Source organism: Pan troglodytes, chromosome 1 (genome assembly GCF_028858775.2).
Source record: "Pan troglodytes isolate AG18354 chromosome 1, NHGRI_mPanTro3-v2.0_pri, whole genome shotgun sequence".
NCBI classification, from domain to species: Eukaryota; Metazoa; Chordata; class Mammalia; order Primates; family Hominidae; genus Pan; species Pan troglodytes.
Window position 1 is genome coordinate 223642350 of NC_072398.2, and position 18509 is coordinate 223660858.

Here is an 18509-nt window from a genome sequence, read left to right on the forward strand (position 1 = left end):
CAGGCTTCTGCCTGTGGGTTGGGCTCAGGTGGGTCCACATGGGGACTGGGAATCTGGTGTCACCAGTCTTTGGTTTGGGTGGGCAGATGTCGACACTACGCAGTGGTCGGAAGAAGCAGCCAGCCAGCCCTGATGGTCGCACCTCACCCATCAATGAAGACATCCGCTCCAGCGGTCGGAACTCCCCCAGCGCTGCCAGCACCTCCAGCAATGACAGTAAAGCAGAGACAGTGAAGAAGTCGGCCAAGGTCAGGTGCTGGGGGGATAGTAGGGTCTACTCTGTCCCTCCCTCACATTAAAACTGGTTTGCTGGTGTTCGTGATCAGCTCCCTCAGACACGAGGATGCAGCTCATTCATGGAGCCTGTCTGGACACCAGCATTGTCCTGGCCTAGGGGCTGCAGACCGAAGGCTGGGGGCCTAGAGAAGGGGGCTCGAGCACCAACTCTTGGGGGCCACCTCTGCCTCAAGCTTCCCAAGTTCTCAGAAAGTGTGGGGAGTGGTTAGAACGGCTCCCTCCAGAGCCAAGTACAGTCCTCCCTTGGTATCCATTAGAGATTGGCTCCAGAGCCTCCACCGCCCAGGATACCAAAATCCACAGGTGCTCAAATCTCATATACATCGACACATGGTTTGCATGTGACCAATCACATCCTCCTGTAGACTCTAAATCATCCCTAGGTTACTTCTACTGCCCAGTGCAATGTAAATGCAGTATGAACAGTGGTTCCACTGTCTAGTTCAGGAGATAATGACAAGAAAACATTGTGTGCACGTTCAGTATAGATGTAACCATCACAGTCCTGCCTACATTTTCAGTCCATGGTTGCTTGAATCTGAGGATGCAAACCCACAGGTGCAGAGGGCTGGCTCTCACTCCCACCCCCAGATACGTGTTCCTTCTTGGCCCCAGTTGACCCTTCTAGAGCTTTTTGCTCCTGGAGATGGAACTCAGAATGAGGGAGCAAAGTGTCTACAAACCGTCATTTCCTTGCTGAGGCTGATGGGATGGTCTCCCTTGGCCTGATTGCTCCTTGTGGGCTTTTCCCCTGCAGAAGGTGAAGGAGGAAGCCTCTTCCCCTCTTAAGAGTAACAAACGCCAGCGGGAGAAGGTGGCCTCTGATACGGAGGAGGCTGACAGGACCAGCTCCAAAAAGACAAAAACGCAGGTGAGGTTTGCTGCTGAGCCTTGCTGAGTAAAGCTAATGCTTCTTCAGAAGCCCCCAGCCAGGGTTCTCCCTAGTTGGTGGCCGTGCCCTGTCTCCTAGGGCGGGGCTGGAGTGGCCTTTGACACTGTCTGGGTCAGGGCACGACCTGTGGTCCCGGAGCCAAGCTTGCTGCTTCATCTGCACAAACGTTACTGTGTGTCCGGCACTGGTGGTGCAGAGCAGACAGGGCTCTGCCCTCCTGGGACTTCCATCCTTCCCTTCTCTGACTCTAGGAGATCAGCAGGCCCAACTCGCCATCTGAAGGTGAGGGAGAGAGTTCAGACAGTCGCAGCGTCAACGATGAGGGTAGCAGTGACCCCAAAGACATCGACCAGGACAATCGCAGCACGTCCCCGAGCATCCCCAGCCCCCAGGACAATGAGAGTGACTCGGACTCGTCAGCCCAGCAGCAGATGCTGCAGGCCCAGCCCCCAGCCTTGCAGGCTCCCACTGGGGTCACCCCAGCTCCCTCCTCAGCTCCTCCAGGGACCCCTCAGCTGCCCACGCCAGGGCCCACGCCCTCTGCCACTGCAGTTCCCCCACAGGGCTCCCCCACGGCCTCCCAGGCCCCTAACCAGCCACAGGCTCCCACAGCGCCTGTTCCCCACACCCACATCCAACAGGCACCGGCCTTGCACCCCCAGCGGCCGCCCTCACCGCATCCCCCACCGCATCCCTCGCCACATCCCCCGCTGCAGCCTCTGACTGGGTCGGCGGGCCAGCCTTCTGCACCCTCTCATGCCCAGCCCCCCCTGCACGGTCAGGGCCCACCCGGCCCTCACAGCCTGCAGGCTGGGCCCCTGCTGCAACACCCAGGCCCCCCACAGCCCTTTGGCCTCCCTCCCCAGGCCTCCCAAGGCCAGGCCCCTCTGGGGACCTCCCCAGCAGCAGCGCACCCTCACACCTCCCTGCAGCTGCCAGCCTCTCAGTCAGCGCTGCAGTCCCAACAGCCTCCACGGGAGCAGCCCCTGCCACCAGCGCCCTTGGCCATGCCCCACATCAAGCCCCCGCCTACCACTCCCATCCCCCAGCTGCCGGCGCCACAGGCCCACAAGCACCCTCCCCACCTCTCGGGGCCCTCACCCTTCTCCATGAATGCCAACCTGCCTCCCCCTCCAGCCCTGAAGCCCCTGAGCTCCCTGTCCACACATCACCCCCCGTCGGCTCACCCCCCACCCCTGCAACTCATGCCTCAGAGCCAGCCATTGCCGTCCTCGCCCGCCCAGCCCCCCGGGCTGACCCAGAGCCAGAACCTGCCCCCGCCCCCTGCCTCCCACCCCGCTACAGGCCTCCACCAGGTGGCCCCCCAACCCCCGTTTGCTCAGCACCCCTTTGTCCCTGGAGGCCCTCCTCCCATCACCCCTCCGACCTGCCCCTCCACCTCTACCCCACCGGCGGGACCTGGCACCTCGGCCCAGCCACCCTGCTCTGGTGCGGTGGCTTCAGGAGGCAGCATAGCGGGGGGGTCGTCCTGCCCACTCCCCACCGTCCAGATCAAGGAGGAGGCTCTGGACGACGCTGAGGAGCCTGAGAGCCCCCCTCCCCCACCAAGGAGCCCGTCCCCTGAGCCCACTGTGGTGGACACCCCCAGTCATGCCAGCCAGTCAGCTAGGTATGCTTCCTAGGGCTCCAGGACGGGTCAGGCACAGGTGGGCTGGTGGGGGCAAGTTCTGGTGGGAGGGAGGGCCAGGGGTGGGTCTTGGCAGGAGCTCCCAGCAAGATCTGTGGCTTTTCTCAGGTTCTACAAACACCTGGACCGGGGCTACAACTCGTGTGCCCGGACAGACCTGTACTTCATGCCTCTGGCCGGGTCCAAGCTGGCCAAGAAGAGGGAGGAGGCCATTGAGAAGGCCAAGCGCGAGGCTGAGCAGAAAGCCCGAGAGGAGCGAGAGCGGGAGAAGGAAAAGGAGAAGGAGCGGGAGCGGGAGCGAGAGCGGGAGCGCGAGGCAGAGCGGGCGGCTGTGAGTCCAGGGTTGGCGAGGTGTGAGGGGGGCGCTGGTCCATCCTGCGCCTGGGAGCCACGCTGGGCCACCGAGCTCTGCCCTTGGCTGCCTGACTCGGCCTCCTGGCAGCTAGAGGGTTGGGTGCTGTTTACACCCTGTCTCCACACCTCTGACGGGTGCTGCACATCCGAAGCTGCCGGGGTAACTGCGCATGGCAGGTCTAGGCTGACTCCCAGCAGTGACGGTGCGTCCTCCTACCGGAGGGCCTCCGAGGAAAGGGCCTGTCCTTCTCCTGCAGCCTTTGGGTTCATAACTTCTAAGTAATTTGAAGGAGTCGGGGAGAAGCACAAGGGGGCGCCTTGAGAGAAGACCTGAGCACTCAGGCGGTAACCAGGCTGCGAGGGGCCTCTCCAGCTGCCCTGCCTTTGTGGCCCCCTCATGGGCTGGGTGCTGTGTTGGTGGCCAGCTCTTTGCTGTCGTGGGAAGGAAAGGGCAGCCAACCCAGGAAGTGGCATGAGGGACTGCCAGTGAGGTTCCTGGCCTGCTGGGCTCACTCACCCATGCCCCTCAGCTGTCACTCCCAGACACAACCCTCACACGTAGACAACCCGTGCATGAGCTTAGTCTCACAGGGACACATTCCCATCTGGGCCTGAGGGGAGCTGCGGGCACAGGTGAGCCCGACCCTGCGAGGCCTGGACTGCATCCTGGTGTCAGGCCAAGGCAGGGCCGGGTCTCCGTGGAGGGACCAGGTTGGCCTGTCAGAGCAGGCCAGGAGCAGGACCAGGCCCACCTCCGCAGTGGGGACCAAGCGGAGACCCCAGGCGCTCGGGGGACCCCTCATGCCTTCTTTTCCTTCTGCAGAAGGCATCCAGCTCAGCGCATGAAGGTCGCCTCAGTGACCCACAGCTTAGTGGTCCTGGCCACATGCGGCCATCCTTCGAGCCACCACCAACCACCATTGCTGCTGTGCCCCCCTACATCGGGCCCGACACACCTGCCCTTCGGACTCTGAGCGAGTACGCCCGGCCCCACGTCATGTCGCCCACCAACCGCAACCACCCCTTCTACATGCCCCTTAACCCCACGGACCCCCTGCTGGCCTACCACATGCCTGGCCTCTACAACGTCGACCCCACCATCCGCGAGCGGGAGCTCCGGGAACGGGAGATCCGAGAGCGGGAGATCCGGGAGCGTGAGCTGCGGGAGAGGATGAAGCCGGGCTTCGAGGTGAAGCCCCCAGAGCTGGACCCCCTGCACCCAGCCGCCAACCCCATGGAGCACTTTGCCCGGCACAGCGCCCTCACCATCCCCCCGACCGCCGGGCCCCACCCTTTTGCTTCTTTCCACCCGGGCCTGAACCCCTTGGAGAGGGAGAGACTGGCCCTGGCGGGCCCCCAGCTGCGGCCCGAGATGAGCTACCCCGACAGACTGGCAGCCGAGCGTATCCACGCAGAGCGCATGGCATCGCTGACCAGCGATCCCCTGGCCCGACTGCAGATGTTCAACGTGACTCCGCACCATCACCAGCACTCTCACATTCACTCCCACCTCCACCTCCACCAGCAGGACCCCCTCCACCAAGGTGCGTGCCCCAGCGTGGCAGGTGGGTCAGAGGCACGGGGAGGGGTGCAGAGCCTGATGAGTGACAGTCACCATCCAGGAGCGGAAACTGCTCTTTTCTGAACAGATCCCTCATTCCTGGCAGATCTTAGAAGAGCTCAGCATCCACTACCGTCACGGTTTTGCTGTATCGCAGTCTCTCCTCGGCCCCGCAGCTCTCCAGAACTGCAAGGCCTCAGACAGCTGCAGCACACGGGTGAAGCCTGGGTTCTTGGCCCTGTGCCTGGGATGGAGGGAAGTGGCCTAGGCCCACAGGGCAGGGTAAGGGCAGCAGAGCAGTGTCATGTGGCCTTTGGAGCCAAGGAACGTACAGATAAGGCACTGGGCTACTCAAGGGTGGCTGAGGGAGAATGAAAAGCACAGTCCTCTTCCCTTGAGGAGCGAGGCTGGGCAGGCCTACTGCTGGCTTTGGCTGAGTTTTCCGAGCTGACCCACCTGGCCAGGGCTGCCCAGTCCTGTCCACCCTGGAAGTAGGAGCTCCTTAAGGCCACTCATTGACCAGCTGTGGGGAGGCTGCTCTGAGGCAGAGGCAGGCCCAGCTGGCATCCTCACTCCCTCTGCAGCCTGGTGAGATGGCGCAGGGGGTGGCTACTGTGCTTATGAGGAGGCAGGTTCACCTGCTCCATGGGACTTGGAGTACAGGTCCTGTGGGACAGCCTGCGTGCAGGGCTTCCTCACTGGCCACCCTCCAGTGTGGGGCAGGATGACTGATAGAGCAGGGCCCAGAGGGAGGGCGGGGAGCCACCTTGCTTGGAGGCACCAGGCGCCTCCCCTGCCCCTGTACCCAGTCCTGACATGGGAGAGCACTCACCATTGCCGTCCTCATATCTGAAGCTCTGTTGGCACCTGGTGTAGACCTTACAAGCCTCAGTATGAGCAGTGTTGAGGACAGGTAGTCATTTGTTCATTCATGCATCATTCATTCAGCAAGTGTTTACTGAACCCCTGGAATGTGCCAGGCACAGTTGTAGGTGCTGGCAGAACCCCTGTCCACATTTACCTTCCAGTTTGGGGAGATAGTTGAAAGATGTGTGCCACGTTGTGAGAGGCAGAAAGTATATGTTCTGGAAAAAAATAAATCCAGAAGAGGGGGATCAGGAGAGCTGGGCGCAGGGGCAGTATGGCGGTTTCGAGAAGGCCGTCAGGAGAGGTCCGCTGAGGAGGTAGCAGAAACATGGAGGAGATGAAAGGGCAAGCTGTGGGAAATCGGGGTAAGAGCAGCCACAGAGGCAGAGCGGGGGCTCCCAATCTTCCAGGGACCCCAGGGCAGCATGGCTGGAGGTGGCAACCCTGAAATCCCTGCCAGCGCCTGTGTTGGCTGGAGCTGGGAGATAGGAGGTGAGGGCAGGAGGTGGTACAGTGAGGTCAGATCAAGGCAACGTTCTGAAGGGAGAGACGCAAGATTTGTGCCAGCAGAGAGGAGAGGGCAGTGCTGTGCCAGGTCCCCATTCTGCGCCACCCACTCTGCTGGCCTCCTTTAGGTTCTGCGAGTGAAGAGCAGGGAGACAGCCCTGGGCAGGGGGTGCCAGCCCAACACCCGCTGGCGCAAGGCTGTGTGTTCCTGTGACCTGACAGGCAGAGGGCAGGCCCAGGTGGCCGGCGAGAGGGACCCTGCTGATGCCGGGTCCTCGACAAAACTGGCCTGGGATTGCCTGTTAGGGGCACTCCACAAGCGGACGAGGAAGTGCCTGCATCAGCGGTGGGCTCGTCACTTCTCTCGGCCTCTGGAGCTCTTGCTGAAGGTGGAGGCAGCCACTTTGGGGCAGGGCCACCTGTAGCCAGGTGGTGCATCCAGCCCTGGTGACCAGGAGCCATCCTGGGTGAGGAGGAAGTCATCGGTCATTCCAGCCAAGGGGGACAAACATTGAAGAGCTGCACACCGCCTCCATCTGGCGTTTTGTCCTTTCCTTAGGTTCAGCAGGCCCCGTTCACCCGCTGGTCGACCCCCTGACTGCCGGTCCCCACCTGGCTCGCTTCCCCTACCCGCCTGGCACTCTCCCCAACCCTCTGCTTGGACAGCCCCCACACGAGCACGAGATGCTTCGCCACCCAGTTTTCGGTAAGACTTCCCCTCCAGGAGGGGCGGGGAGGCCGTGTGAGGGTTGGGTTGGGGTCTGGTCTGCTGTCTTCATTCATTACTCATTCATTCATTCATGCATTGAGCAGGTGGGTTCGCTCCCCCTGCATGCAGGGGGTCCGTGGGGGAACAAGCCTCCTGCTCTCTGGGGGCTGTCTGGGGTAGGGGTCATAAATGCATCAGCCTTGCTAAGAGCCGGTGAAAGTAGCAGAGGGGACTCATGGCAGGTCTCTGAAGGAGAAGCACTTGGGCTGAGGCCTTGGAGGAGGGGCCAGGCAGGTCCAGGCAGAGGCACCCAAGGGCACCTCCTGCCTCCCCAGAGGCTCTGCCCTCCGGCTGTCTGCAGAGTCTGGGAGGGGCTGGCTCCTGTGTCCGAACTGGCACCTCTCCTGTGCTCTTTGCCATTTGCTGTGCCTGTGCCGCCCTGGTCTTGGCCAGTCCTCTGGCTATTTCTGTAGCGCGGGTTGTTTTGTGTTTGGCAGGCACCCCCTACCCCCGTGACCTGCCTGGGGCCATCCCACCCCCCATGTCAGCAGCCCACCAGCTGCAGGCCATGCATGCCCAGTCGGCCGAGCTGCAGAGACTGGCCATGGAGCAGCAGTGGCTGCATGGACACCCCCACATGCATGGTGGCCACCTACCAAGTCAGGAAGATTATTACAGGTGAGGCGGGGTGCTGGGAGGGAGTGGAGGGGTTATCTGAGCCCAGGTTCCCAACCTCCCCGTGTGCCCAGGGCCAGGCTCCTCCCCCTCGGCCTGCTGGGCCCTGGAGGGGACATTGTGGAACCATGGTGATGGGAGAAACAGAGGAAGGGAGGTGTTGGGAGGGTAGGTCAGCTACACAGGAGGCTGCGGGCTTGGGGTTGGATTGCCTGGCTGTTGTCTTTGGGGTTGCCTCCAGCCTGCGTGACTGCCTGCCTAGGCCTGAGACTAAATACGCTTTCCTGTTTTGTCTTTCCAGTCGACTGAAGAAAGAAGGTGACAAGCAGTTATAAGTTATTTATTTGTTAACGCTGGCTGTGGAAACCCCAGTTCTTGGGGGGAGAAACAGGACTTTTTACATACAATAGGAGCTGCAAAAGCAAAAAGAATATCTTCTAAAGATTTCTTTATATATTTAAAAACCCACAACTAAAAATGTATCCACATAGTAGTGTTCGTTTGTCGAGAGGATTTCCTGAGACTGGTTTGGATCTCCCTGCATGACAGTCCCCCAGAAACTTAGTGAGTCCTGGACTGGACTGAACATCCAGAAAGCTTCCCTGCAATCTTGGGGTTTGGCTTTAGTTTTCTTTTCCTTGATTTCTCAGTAGGTGCTAGAATCCAGTTCACACCCTTCACTGTGCGTGCAGATACACTGACACACTCCACCACGAGTGCTCCAGAGCCCACGAGGCTTGCAGATCGGGGGCATAGGAATTTGGAATCCAAGAGCTATAATTTTTAAAAAAAATCTTTTATTTTAATACATTGTAGGAAATCTTCATAATTGGAGAAAGTTCTGCAGCATGGCTTTTTACGTCTGTAAATAAATAATTTTAGAACAGCCTTTTTTTCTTCCATAAACTACTATTGTGATCTATTTTTTCCAGCCATGTCACTAATTGTGAATTCCTACCAACTATTGACAGAATACAGAGTTGATTTTTTAATAAAAAGTTATATATAATTATCCCTTTAATTAAAGGGAGCAAAGGGGCGTTCCACATGGACAGAGGCTTGGACCGAGGCCTGGTCACAGCAGCGAGCATCCAGGGTTTGCAGGGACGATGTTACAGACTCTGTTTTCTGCCTTGCGTTTCACTTGTGTCTGCTCCTAGCCTGTGCTCTGCCAGCAGCACAGACATCTGCTTCATCAGGCCTCTTCCATTTTGCACAGGGAGTGCAGGAGGTGAGTGTTCACTTTCTGTTCTCCAGTGTCACTGTTCTGTTACCACGGGATGGAAAGCGCGTGGGCCTGTGTCCATTGTAGATTTCCTTCTAGATTTCTATGTACACACACTTGATTGTTCTGGATGAATGTCTTTTTTAATACTCCGAAAATTTCATCATCTAAGAAAATGATTCCATACAAATAACTCAGCACACAAGTGACCCAGGACATATGCCTGCCAAAGGGATGTGTTAGAAGGCTCCCTTCTCATGCGCATTGTCACTTGGATCTTGTGGTGAGGACGGCCCCATCTTTCTTGCCACAGATTGAGGCCACTTTTGAGCAAGGGAGATCCTGGAGTTAAGACAGGTGTTGGGGGCAGCCTGTATTTTACCCTAGGGGCAGGTCTGCATGGTGACCCCACATCGCACTGGTAAACCATTTGAGTCCCACTCTTCATCCTGGAAGTGGGAACTGGAGTCCCACCCACAGTGCAGTCAGAAGGCATGCTGTGTGGGGGCTGCTTCTCAGGAGGCCAGGCCCTTCTGAGCGGAACCGTCCTGGAGAGAGCCTGCCCTCGTTTCCAGGCCGCAGCTGTAACGCACTTTCTCCCAGGCTGAGGGCGGGTGTTCTGGGGTGTCTGCCCTCTGTCGGCCCTGCTTCCTGCCAGGACGTGGCCTCTTCCGATCCTTTTCTCTCAGACACTGGAGGTCTCTTCTGCCATTGTGCTGGTCCCATCCCAAGAATTGTAGGACAGAGACCACACTGGGTCGGCGGACACAAAGTCCATCCAGCACCCAGGCCGCAGAGGGAGCAGGAAGAGATGCTGATAGTTTGATCTAGAAACCAGCAGCTACTGGCTCAAATTCAGGTTCTGGAGTCAAATAGCGACATTTCCAGTTTCTCTTAAAAACCGTGTTTGGTTTCAGTTGGGATAGGCTTGTTTTGTCTGTTGAAAATGTTTCTAGTTTTTTTTCTTTCATTTTTCTCTCATTCCATTTCTGCCTTAACTTTAGTTTGTTCACAGGGAGGCAAAGCTGACATGAACCTTTTGTCGTGGGACTTCAGGCCACATTGGCTTGAAGGCATTCGTTTCCTTCTGGGGTGGGGACGGGCCGTCATGGCAGGCTTGTTCCCGTGGCTCTGAGCGAGGCCTCTTCCTGCTGGGCTCCCAGACTCCTGCATCCAGGCCCGCACCTTCTCGGCTTCTGGTTTTTCTTTCTTTCTTTTTGGTAGAACACAACATCTACCATTCAGTTAAACCTTCTTTATCTCCTCCTCTGGCATCCATTTTTCCAAAGAAGAGTCGAGTCCTCTGAGGTCTGTGCTTGAAAGCCGTCCGAAGGCATTCTTGTTAGCTTTGCTTTTCTCCCCATATCCCAAGGCGAAGCGCTGAGATTCTTCCATCTAAAAAACCCTCAACCCGAAACCCTCACCAGATAAACTACAGTTTGTTTAGGAGGCCCTGACCTTCACGGTGTCTTTGAAGCCCAACCACTCGGTTTCCTTCGGATTTTCCTCCCTTTGTTCGGGGTTTGGTTTGGCTCCTCTGTGTGTGTCCGTATCTTGTTCGGTGTCCTCGAGGTTGAGCTTCACTCCACTGCGGCAGAGGCAGCGTGCACACTCAGATTTGCTACGTTTCTATATATCTTGAAGCTAAATGTATATATGAGTAGTTTGCCATGAGATAACACAGTGTAAACAGTAGACACCCAGAAATCGTGACTTCTGTGTTCTCTCCATTTGAGTATTTTGTAATTTTTTTGAAATATTTGTGGACATAAATAAAACCAAGCTACACTACAACCCTTGGGTGTCTCCCGTGCACTGTCTCATTCCTGGAGAGTGGGCGGGGATCCTGGCTGTTACCCCAGGTGGGGAAGGGACAGAAGGAGAGTCGGCTGTTCCCTGCTGCTCGGGACCCTGTTTGCATCCCAGAGTGGCTTCCAGAAACATCCTCTGTCTGGGAAGAGGCTTTCCCTGGTGAGGGTGCTGTCTTTCTTTGGAGGCTCCCCAAGCAGCGGGATGGGCCCTAAGCAGGCACTGGCATTGGGACTAAGAGCATCTTCCCCCACCCCTTGCCATTCACCCCACACCTCTAATCCGTGGGCGTTACCAGCATGTATGGGCATGTGGCACCCTCCCTGCTCAGGAGACACATCAGAACCACCCCATCCTAGCGGCCTCCTGCCTGGCCCCCATCTGCCTCCCCGTGGCCTACCAGTGCCCCACACCCCACCCCCAGCCACCCAACTCTAGAGCTGCACTCCAGGTGGAGGATGCATCCCAGGCCTAAGGGGCTCTAACCCTCCAAAGGGGCTGCAGGCCGCCTGCAGGGTGTGGACATGGCCACGGGGGGGCAGGCGTTGGAATTGCGCTGTGGCTTCAGAACCTGTTGAGGGCATTTTCCTGAAGCCTCAGGATTGTCCCCGGAAATGTGTGTCCACCCTTTGTCATCTGGGATAGGGCCATGAGTTTCTAGGTGTTTGCAGACATGGGGCAAGAGCAGCCCAGAAAGCTGACTGTTGGTAAACTGTCCTCAAACCAGGCAGGGTCCGCCACGTGGTAAAGACTTGGGGAGCAGCAGGCACCAGGCACTGCCTCGCTCAGGACCTGAGAAAGCTTCGCCATGCAAAGACCCGAGTGGCGCACACGATGACGGCCCTTGAGGCGAACAGCAGGGGTCCTGCTCAGCAGCGTGGCTGACCAGGGCACAGGGATGGGCCCGCAGGCTGGCCACAGGAGCCCCAGGTGGCTCTCAGTCCAGGTCTTGGGTGAGAGGATGGCACTGGGGTGGCTGGGAGAGGCTGGAATCCAGACGCCATCTTTGTGGGTCTCCGGGACTGTGCCCCTTAGGAAGCTGCAGGGTTTAACAGGTACAGGTCTGTGAAGTGTAGATTTCAGGGTGGTTAAATGGTTGGATCCAAGCGTCTTGAGGAGAGAGTAGGTTCATGCTACAACAAGGCCTCATCAGGGCTGGGCAGCTTCTCAGGCATGAACAGCTGTGGCCATCGTCACCACTCTGCCACGCACCCATGTGAGGAAGAGGGCCGGGAATGCTAACCAGACATCTGCTGGGTGGACGGGGCGGAGGGAAATGGTGCTGTCCTCCAGCAGCACCCCAAAGCCAGGCCCTCGCCTCTTGCTGCCCCAACAACGTCCCACGTGCCCTCTGCCCCTTTGTTCCTGGAAACGCATCCTCAGCTTGAGCATGGTGGCTCAGCAGCCCCGCTGGTTCCACTGCAGGTGGGCTGGGAAGATGGCACTTTGCAGGGCATGGTGTAAGTCCCAGGGCCTCAGCACAGTGTAGGTGTGCAGCTGGGTGTGTGGCTGCATTGTTGATAATTGTCCATGGTAAGTCTAGGGAGGGAGAGACCTCACTTAAGCCTCACCTGGGTAAGTCAAGATCACGCATCTGAAGGGCAAGGATGCACCGTGGAGAGATCAGCGGTGGCCTCCCACACACACACGAGATTGCAAGCTTCCAGGCCCTCAAAAATCAGCACTGGTGAGCTATACAATTGTGGATGTGATCAGCTGATGAGTGGTGGCGGGGGGGAGGTCAGGGCCAGAGCCCTTCTGTGTGGAAGCTGAGATGTGGGGAGCCATCATCTGAGCTAAGAGCCCTCACTAGCCCCAGCCTGACCACATGGTGAGACCCAGGGCAGTGTGACTGGGCACCAGCACAGACTTCAGTGACCACCATCAGCCTCACCTGACCAGTCCAGAAGGCTTGGGTACATATCTGAACTCAGAGCTTTGAAATCAGAACCAGCTACCCAGATACTGGGGATGAAGCTGCCAGGCCCCAAAACCAGTGGAAAAGTCTGTCCTGCACTGGACCCCTGGGGCCCTTCCTGCTGCCCAGTGGAGACCCAGGAACAGCGGGGTCCTTGGCTTCCCTACCTCCTCCTAAGGAGGATCTGCCAGATGAGCCAGCCAAGGGATGCAGCCGCACATTTGGCCATCCAGTTGGACTGATAGGGGCTGCAGGATAAAGCCAGCCCTTTCTGGTTCATAAGGTTCCCGGACCTCCCGTTAGAAGGCAGGGCCTGGCTGGAGCTGGCATCCATCGTGGATCCCCAGGGGGCCAGGAACAGCCTCCTGCTCAGCCCCTGATGAGCTCCAGCTGCAGATGCCTCACCCGGTCCTCTCGGAGGCGGCCTTGTCGGCCTTTGACAGTCTCGGTATCTGAGGTCCTTTACCTGAATCCCCACTGGGTTCCTAGCTGCCCTGGAATCCTTGGCAACTCAAGTTCTGGGACCTGGTTCTCTGCTTCTCCAACTCAAGGTGGCTTCTCTAGTGGCTGTCTTTGTCAGGAGTGGTCATTGTTCCCTTTTGACACCTCAGGGACCCAGGCTGCAGAAGTCCCCCTGTATCTCCCGCAGCCCAGTTCTGTGTATGCACAGGCACCCGGGCCCCTTCTTAATGAACCAAGTTTGTGGAAGGCACTTGCTCTGCAGATATTGGAGGGATGGATGGATGGGTGGATGGACCCTGCTGGATGGATGGATGGATGGATGGATGGACGGACGGATGGACGGACGGACGGGCCCTGCAGGGCAAGGTTCCTTGCTGCCAGTCCAGATGTGCTATTGGAAAGTGGGTGTGAAGGACCAGATAGAAGGACCTTTTGGGTTGACTTCGGAAGGCTTCCCAGGGACGCCTCTGCTGGGCACCTGGAGACCCTCCCTTCACATTCTCTTGACTGTGCCTGCCGTGTGGGCCCTGCAGTCCCTCTGACTCCAACCCTGGTTGACACCATCGTAGAAGTGGGGAATGGGGCTTGGGGGATCAGCTTCTGATGAACCCCTAGGGTTTGAGTATCCATCGGAGCAAATTAAAAACAGGCTTTTAGAGCACCTTTTAGTTGTCCCAGAGAGGATTCCTGAGGCCATTTCTTGCCTATCCCACTGTTTTCTGGGCATGTGACCACCCAGTCCTCCCCACCCCCCAATCCCCTTGGACCCTGCTGCTGGGCAGCCGTCGAACAGAGTCCATCCCGATCCTGGCCACCAGGTGGCAGTCGTTACAAGGCCCAGGTGCTTGCCCTGGGCCCGCGGCTGCCACAAGACCTGCAGCTCTGGTGTAGGGGCAAGTCAAGGCCCCCGGCGATGGTGGGGAAGGCTGGAGGGTTTGACAGCGAGCATTGTGTAAGAGATCCGACGTTTCCTCGAGGCAGGCGGCCGGACAGGCGGGTCAGAGATCAGGCAACTGGACAGGCCTCAGCAGAGCGGGGTGTGGAGATGGCTGGGAAGAGGGGGCTGAGTGTGGGCAGGTGAGGCTGATGGCTGTGGGCAGGCAGGGTGGGCACGGCTGTGAGAATGAGGGCAAAGGCCTTGTCTAGAGAACAGGAGGTTTTTTCTGTTCTCCGCTGCATCCCCCAAGGCTTGGGAGGTACCCGGTAGGAACTCAATGTTCCTTGTGTGGAAGAGAATCCCAGGATGGCCTCAGCAGCGGATGACTTCCAAGAATCATGACTCCCATAACTAACCACGCCCCCACTCCCCGACAAGCCCCCTGAGCAGCTGCTGGGGGTCCTTGTGTGCCACAAAAGTACCCACCCCCAGTTCCAGACACCTGCTCCTTCCCTCTACGGATGCCCTCCACCCGCTCCCCGCTGAGGATGATACGTCACGCCCCACGCACCCGAGTGGATTCTGCAGACACACTCTGAGCAGGTGCAGGGAGGGCCAGGACCTCCCGACTGCGGGGGGCCCAGGCAATTGTCAGTTCTTGCATATTCCAGGGAAATCATCCCTGTTCCCTCAGAAACCTGTAGCCCAGCCTGGTGAGTGTAGGAATGCCACCTTACCGGGTCCCGGTTCCCCAGGGAATGCCACCTTACCCTGTCCCGGTTCCCCAGGGAATGGTCCAGGGTTAGCCCAACAGCCTAGGGAGGTAGAAACACAAAACCCAGGGAGGCGATGACCTCTAGGGCAATTCCTTTGATGACGTTCAGTTTCCATGCTAAGTGCCGTGGGCAGTGCTCGATGGCTGTTAGGTGTGTTTCGTTTCTGAGTGGCATCAAGGAATGGGAGCCACTTTCCAAGTTTGCTGACAGGAAAGTCAGGAGTGGCTTCAGATCTTGGTGATGCGGTTTTTGTTTTGAGTGGCCTGAGAAGCATGAGTCTCACAGAGCGCTGACCGATAAAGCAAGAGGCCTTCTCCTGCTGTCCCCTCGCCTCTGAATAGGATGAGAAGCTCCCTCCAAGCTGAGCTCCCTGGGGAGCGAGCCCAAGGCCTCCCTGCAGCAGCACAGTGTTCAGGAGACAGACGAGAAGGAAGCTGCCCGCCCTCAGGGGCTTGGCCGGCTCACAGCGCTCCTGACGCACTCAGCGGCATGAGGCTGGACTCAGACTCCCTGGGCTCAAACTCCACCCTGTTGTGACGCGGGCCAGGTACTGGGTGTGCTTGTCTCAGGATCCAGATCTGTCAAATGGGGGAATGGTCGGAGAATGGATTAAGATTCATTCACACGTGGCCTCGTGTGTAGTGAGGACTTCACAAACAGCAAGCAGCGGTGACTACCCTCATCATCACAGCTTGATTTTTTTTTTTTTTTTTTTTTTTTTGAGACGGAGTCTCGCTCTGTCACCCAGGCTGGAGTGCAGTGGTGCAATCTCAGCCCACTGCAACCTCTGCCACCCAGGTTCAAGCGATTCTCCTGCCTCAGCCTCCCAAGTAGCTGGGACTACAGGCGCCCGCCACCATGCCCAGCTAATTTTTTGTATTTTTAGTAGAGACGGGGTTTCACCGTGTTAGCCAGGATGGTCTCAATCTCCTGGCCTCGTGATCCACCCGCCTCGGCCTCCCAAAGTGCTGGGATTACAGGCGTGAGCCACTGCGCCCAGCCCACAGCTTGATTTTTAAGTAGAGAGAAATCCTCTCTGAGATGTGAAAGTCAAATGAATGTGGCTGTCAGTGAGTCCTAGGCCTCGTGGTTTGGAGCTAGTGGCTGCTCCCACTGCCCTCTGCTAGGAATAGACCTGGAAGTCAAGGGCAGCTTTTTGGACCCGGCCAGAGGGCAGTACTCCCACAGTTCGGGAGGCAGGGCAGGTTCTCAGAAAAGAGAGGCTGACAGGAACGATTCCCACGTGTAGAAGCAATCTGTGTTTTGTTAGAAAGTTCTAGGAAGAGGGCCTAAGATTTGACAAGCCAAGAGTAAGAGGGAAGCCCCTTATTCTTCATTTTGACCAGTTCTGGGCAAAGACAGCCCAGACCAGAGGACAGCCACCCAACACCACATTTTCTAGGAAGTCTGAAGCTCTTCCAAGCAACATAAATGTGGGGAGGGTAAGTCTGCAGTTCCAGGAAAAGCATGGGACTAACAGGGCCTAAGTCTACAGAGGCTCAAAGGAGCGGTGTGACTTTGAAAAGCCACTAAAACTCTCTGTGCTTCAGCTACATGTGTATCAGGGACTGTGAGACCCGCTTCACTGAGCTCATGACCATGAAGGGTAAAGCAGCATCACATGAAAGCACAGGGAAAGAATCACTGGCTCCAAGCAGGGTGGACTGCACAGAGGAAGTGGCATTTCAGACAGGTCTACATGGATGAATCAGATATTGATGGGCAGAGAAGCGGTGAACTTGGCCTGCAGGAAGATCCTAAACACAGGAACCGATTGTGGCCCACAAAGGTTCTGTGGCTGTAGTACAGGGGGCTGGCAACGTGGCGGGTGGCTGGCTCGGGAAGATGGGCTGGGCTCTGTTTGGTGGAAGGAATTTCTACCTGATTCCTTAGGGTCTGGGGAGCCAGGGTAGGTGTCATGGAAGACTAGAAGAGGGGATGGGCTCAGGCCTGTGTTTATAGCCCCCCAGCTTCAGGGTGGAAGATGGATGTGAGGGTAGACAGGAGGCCAGGAGTCCAGCAGGGGCGCAGAGAGGAGTGGTGGGGCTCCAGGAGGCAGCAGGCAGTGACACTGAGGAAGGCTATGGCCCATGGGGGAGGCCGGGGCTCAGGTGGGAAAGTCATAACCAAGGTGGGGAGGCCGTGGTTGGGAGGGAGGCTGTGGCCCAGGTGGGGAGGTAGCCTTTCTGACTGGCCCTAAGTGGTCACAGCAAGATGATAAGACACTGTCATGAACGCCAGACTCCCCAAGGCTGATTTGTGGTCAGGGATGTCTTATATGTCCCCAGAACACAGGGCCCATGCAGCGAGGGAACTGGGGGCTGCACAATCCCAGACCAGGCCCAGCTTGGCGACAACAGGGACCCAGCCGTGACCCCTCATGGCCATTAATCACCATGCGTGGAGGAGCCCTCCCAGGCCTCTGAGAAGGGGCCTTGGTGAGCTTGCAGCGTCAGGTGACGAAGATGGTCAGAGGCCAGATGGCGAGGGACTGCCACACTCACGAGAGCTTTGCCAGATCCACAAAGGGGCACTGGGAGGCAGTGGGCACAGCCCGGGCAGACCCAGGCCCAGCGACGCCTGCACGCAGCAGGCACATGGTGTCCATCTGTGGAATGAACCCTTGGCGGATGGAGGGGGAAGAATGACCCGAACCTCGCCCTCCAGCCCCTAGTCCCTGCCTGTGGAGTCAAAGGGCAGGATGGGCGCTGGCCAGCCACATCAGCTCCAAACTCTTTGAGATTTCAACTTTGGGGGCATTTTACAATCTGAGCATCTTGGTGCCTATGCTCCCTCGAGCCTGTCAAGCAAGTGCTCACTTCAGAGATCACTCCCTGGCTTCATCAGGACACTGCTCAAACGGCACCTCACTACTGAGGCCACCCAGACACACCGCTGTCACCCTGTCCTCCTTCCCTGCGCTTGCGCTGCACGGAACCTCAGTGAGCCATGTGTCTCCCTTCCTCTCACATCAGTTCCAGCAGGGCAGAGTGGACACTTACAGCTGGATTCCCAGGCCAACCACTGTCTGCCACACCCAGGCACTCGCTGGATATCTGGAGGGTGGATGAGTGGATAAGAGGATGGGTGGATGGATGGATGGAGAAATGGATATTTGGATGGGTAGATGGGTGGACATGTGGATGGATGGATATATGGATGAGTGGATATTCGGATAGGTGGATATTTGGATGAGTAGATGGATGGTTATGTGGATGGGTAGATGGGTGGATGTGTGGATGGATGGTTTTGTGGATGAGTGGATATTCAGATGGGTAAATATTTGGATGAGTGGATGGATGGTTATGTGGATGGACGGATGGGTGGATATGTGGATGGATGGATATATGGAGAAGTGGATATTTGGATGGGTGGATGGCTGGATATGTGGATGGATGGATGGATGGATGGATGGATGGATGGATATATGGAGAAGTGGATATTTAGATGGGTGGATGGATGGATAGATGGATGGATGGATGGACGGATGGGTGGATGGATGGATGGATATATGGAGAAGTGGATATTTAGATGGGTGGATGGATGGATGGATGGATGGATGGATGGATGGATGGGTGGATGGATGGATGGACATATGGAGAAGTGGATATTTAGATGGGTGGATGGATGGACATATGGAGAAGTGGATATTTAGATGGGTGGATGGATGGACATATGGAGAAGTGGATATTTAGATGGGTGGATGGATGGATGGATGGATGGATGGATGGATGGATGGATGGGTGGATGGATGGGTGGATATATGGAGAAGTGGATAATTAGATGGGTGGATGGATGGATGTATCTAAGGAGAAGTGGATATTTGGATGGGTGGATGGGTGGATATGTGGATGGATGGATGGATAGATGGATGGATGTATATATGGAGAAGTGGATATTTGGATGGGTGGATGGGTGGATGGGTGGATATG

At 57.3% G+C, this 18509-nt stretch overlaps 1 protein-coding gene across 18 annotated transcripts in view; it reads left to right on the top strand.

Annotated features, from left to right (window-relative positions):
• RERE (arginine-glutamic acid dipeptide repeats) overlaps nt 1-10529 on the top strand; it is a 464385-nt gene extending 453856 nt beyond the window's left edge. For all 18 annotated transcript variants that reach the window (XM_001159509.7, XM_009447680.5, XM_054662477.2 and 15 more), the window contains 8 exons: nt 87-248; nt 1055-1168; nt 1441-2819; nt 2946-3168; nt 4015-4735; nt 6686-6832; nt 7333-7513; nt 7812-10529. In XM_001159509.7, the coding sequence (XP_001159509.2) occupies nt 87-248; nt 1055-1168; nt 1441-2819; nt 2946-3168; nt 4015-4735; nt 6686-6832; nt 7333-7513; nt 7812-7845 (2961 nt within the window). In that variant the 3' untranslated portion in view covers nt 7846-10529. The remainder of the gene's footprint in view (nt 1-86; nt 249-1054; nt 1169-1440; nt 2820-2945; nt 3169-4014; nt 4736-6685; nt 6833-7332; nt 7514-7811) is intronic.
• The last annotated feature ends 7980 nt before the right edge of the window (nt 10530-18509 follow it).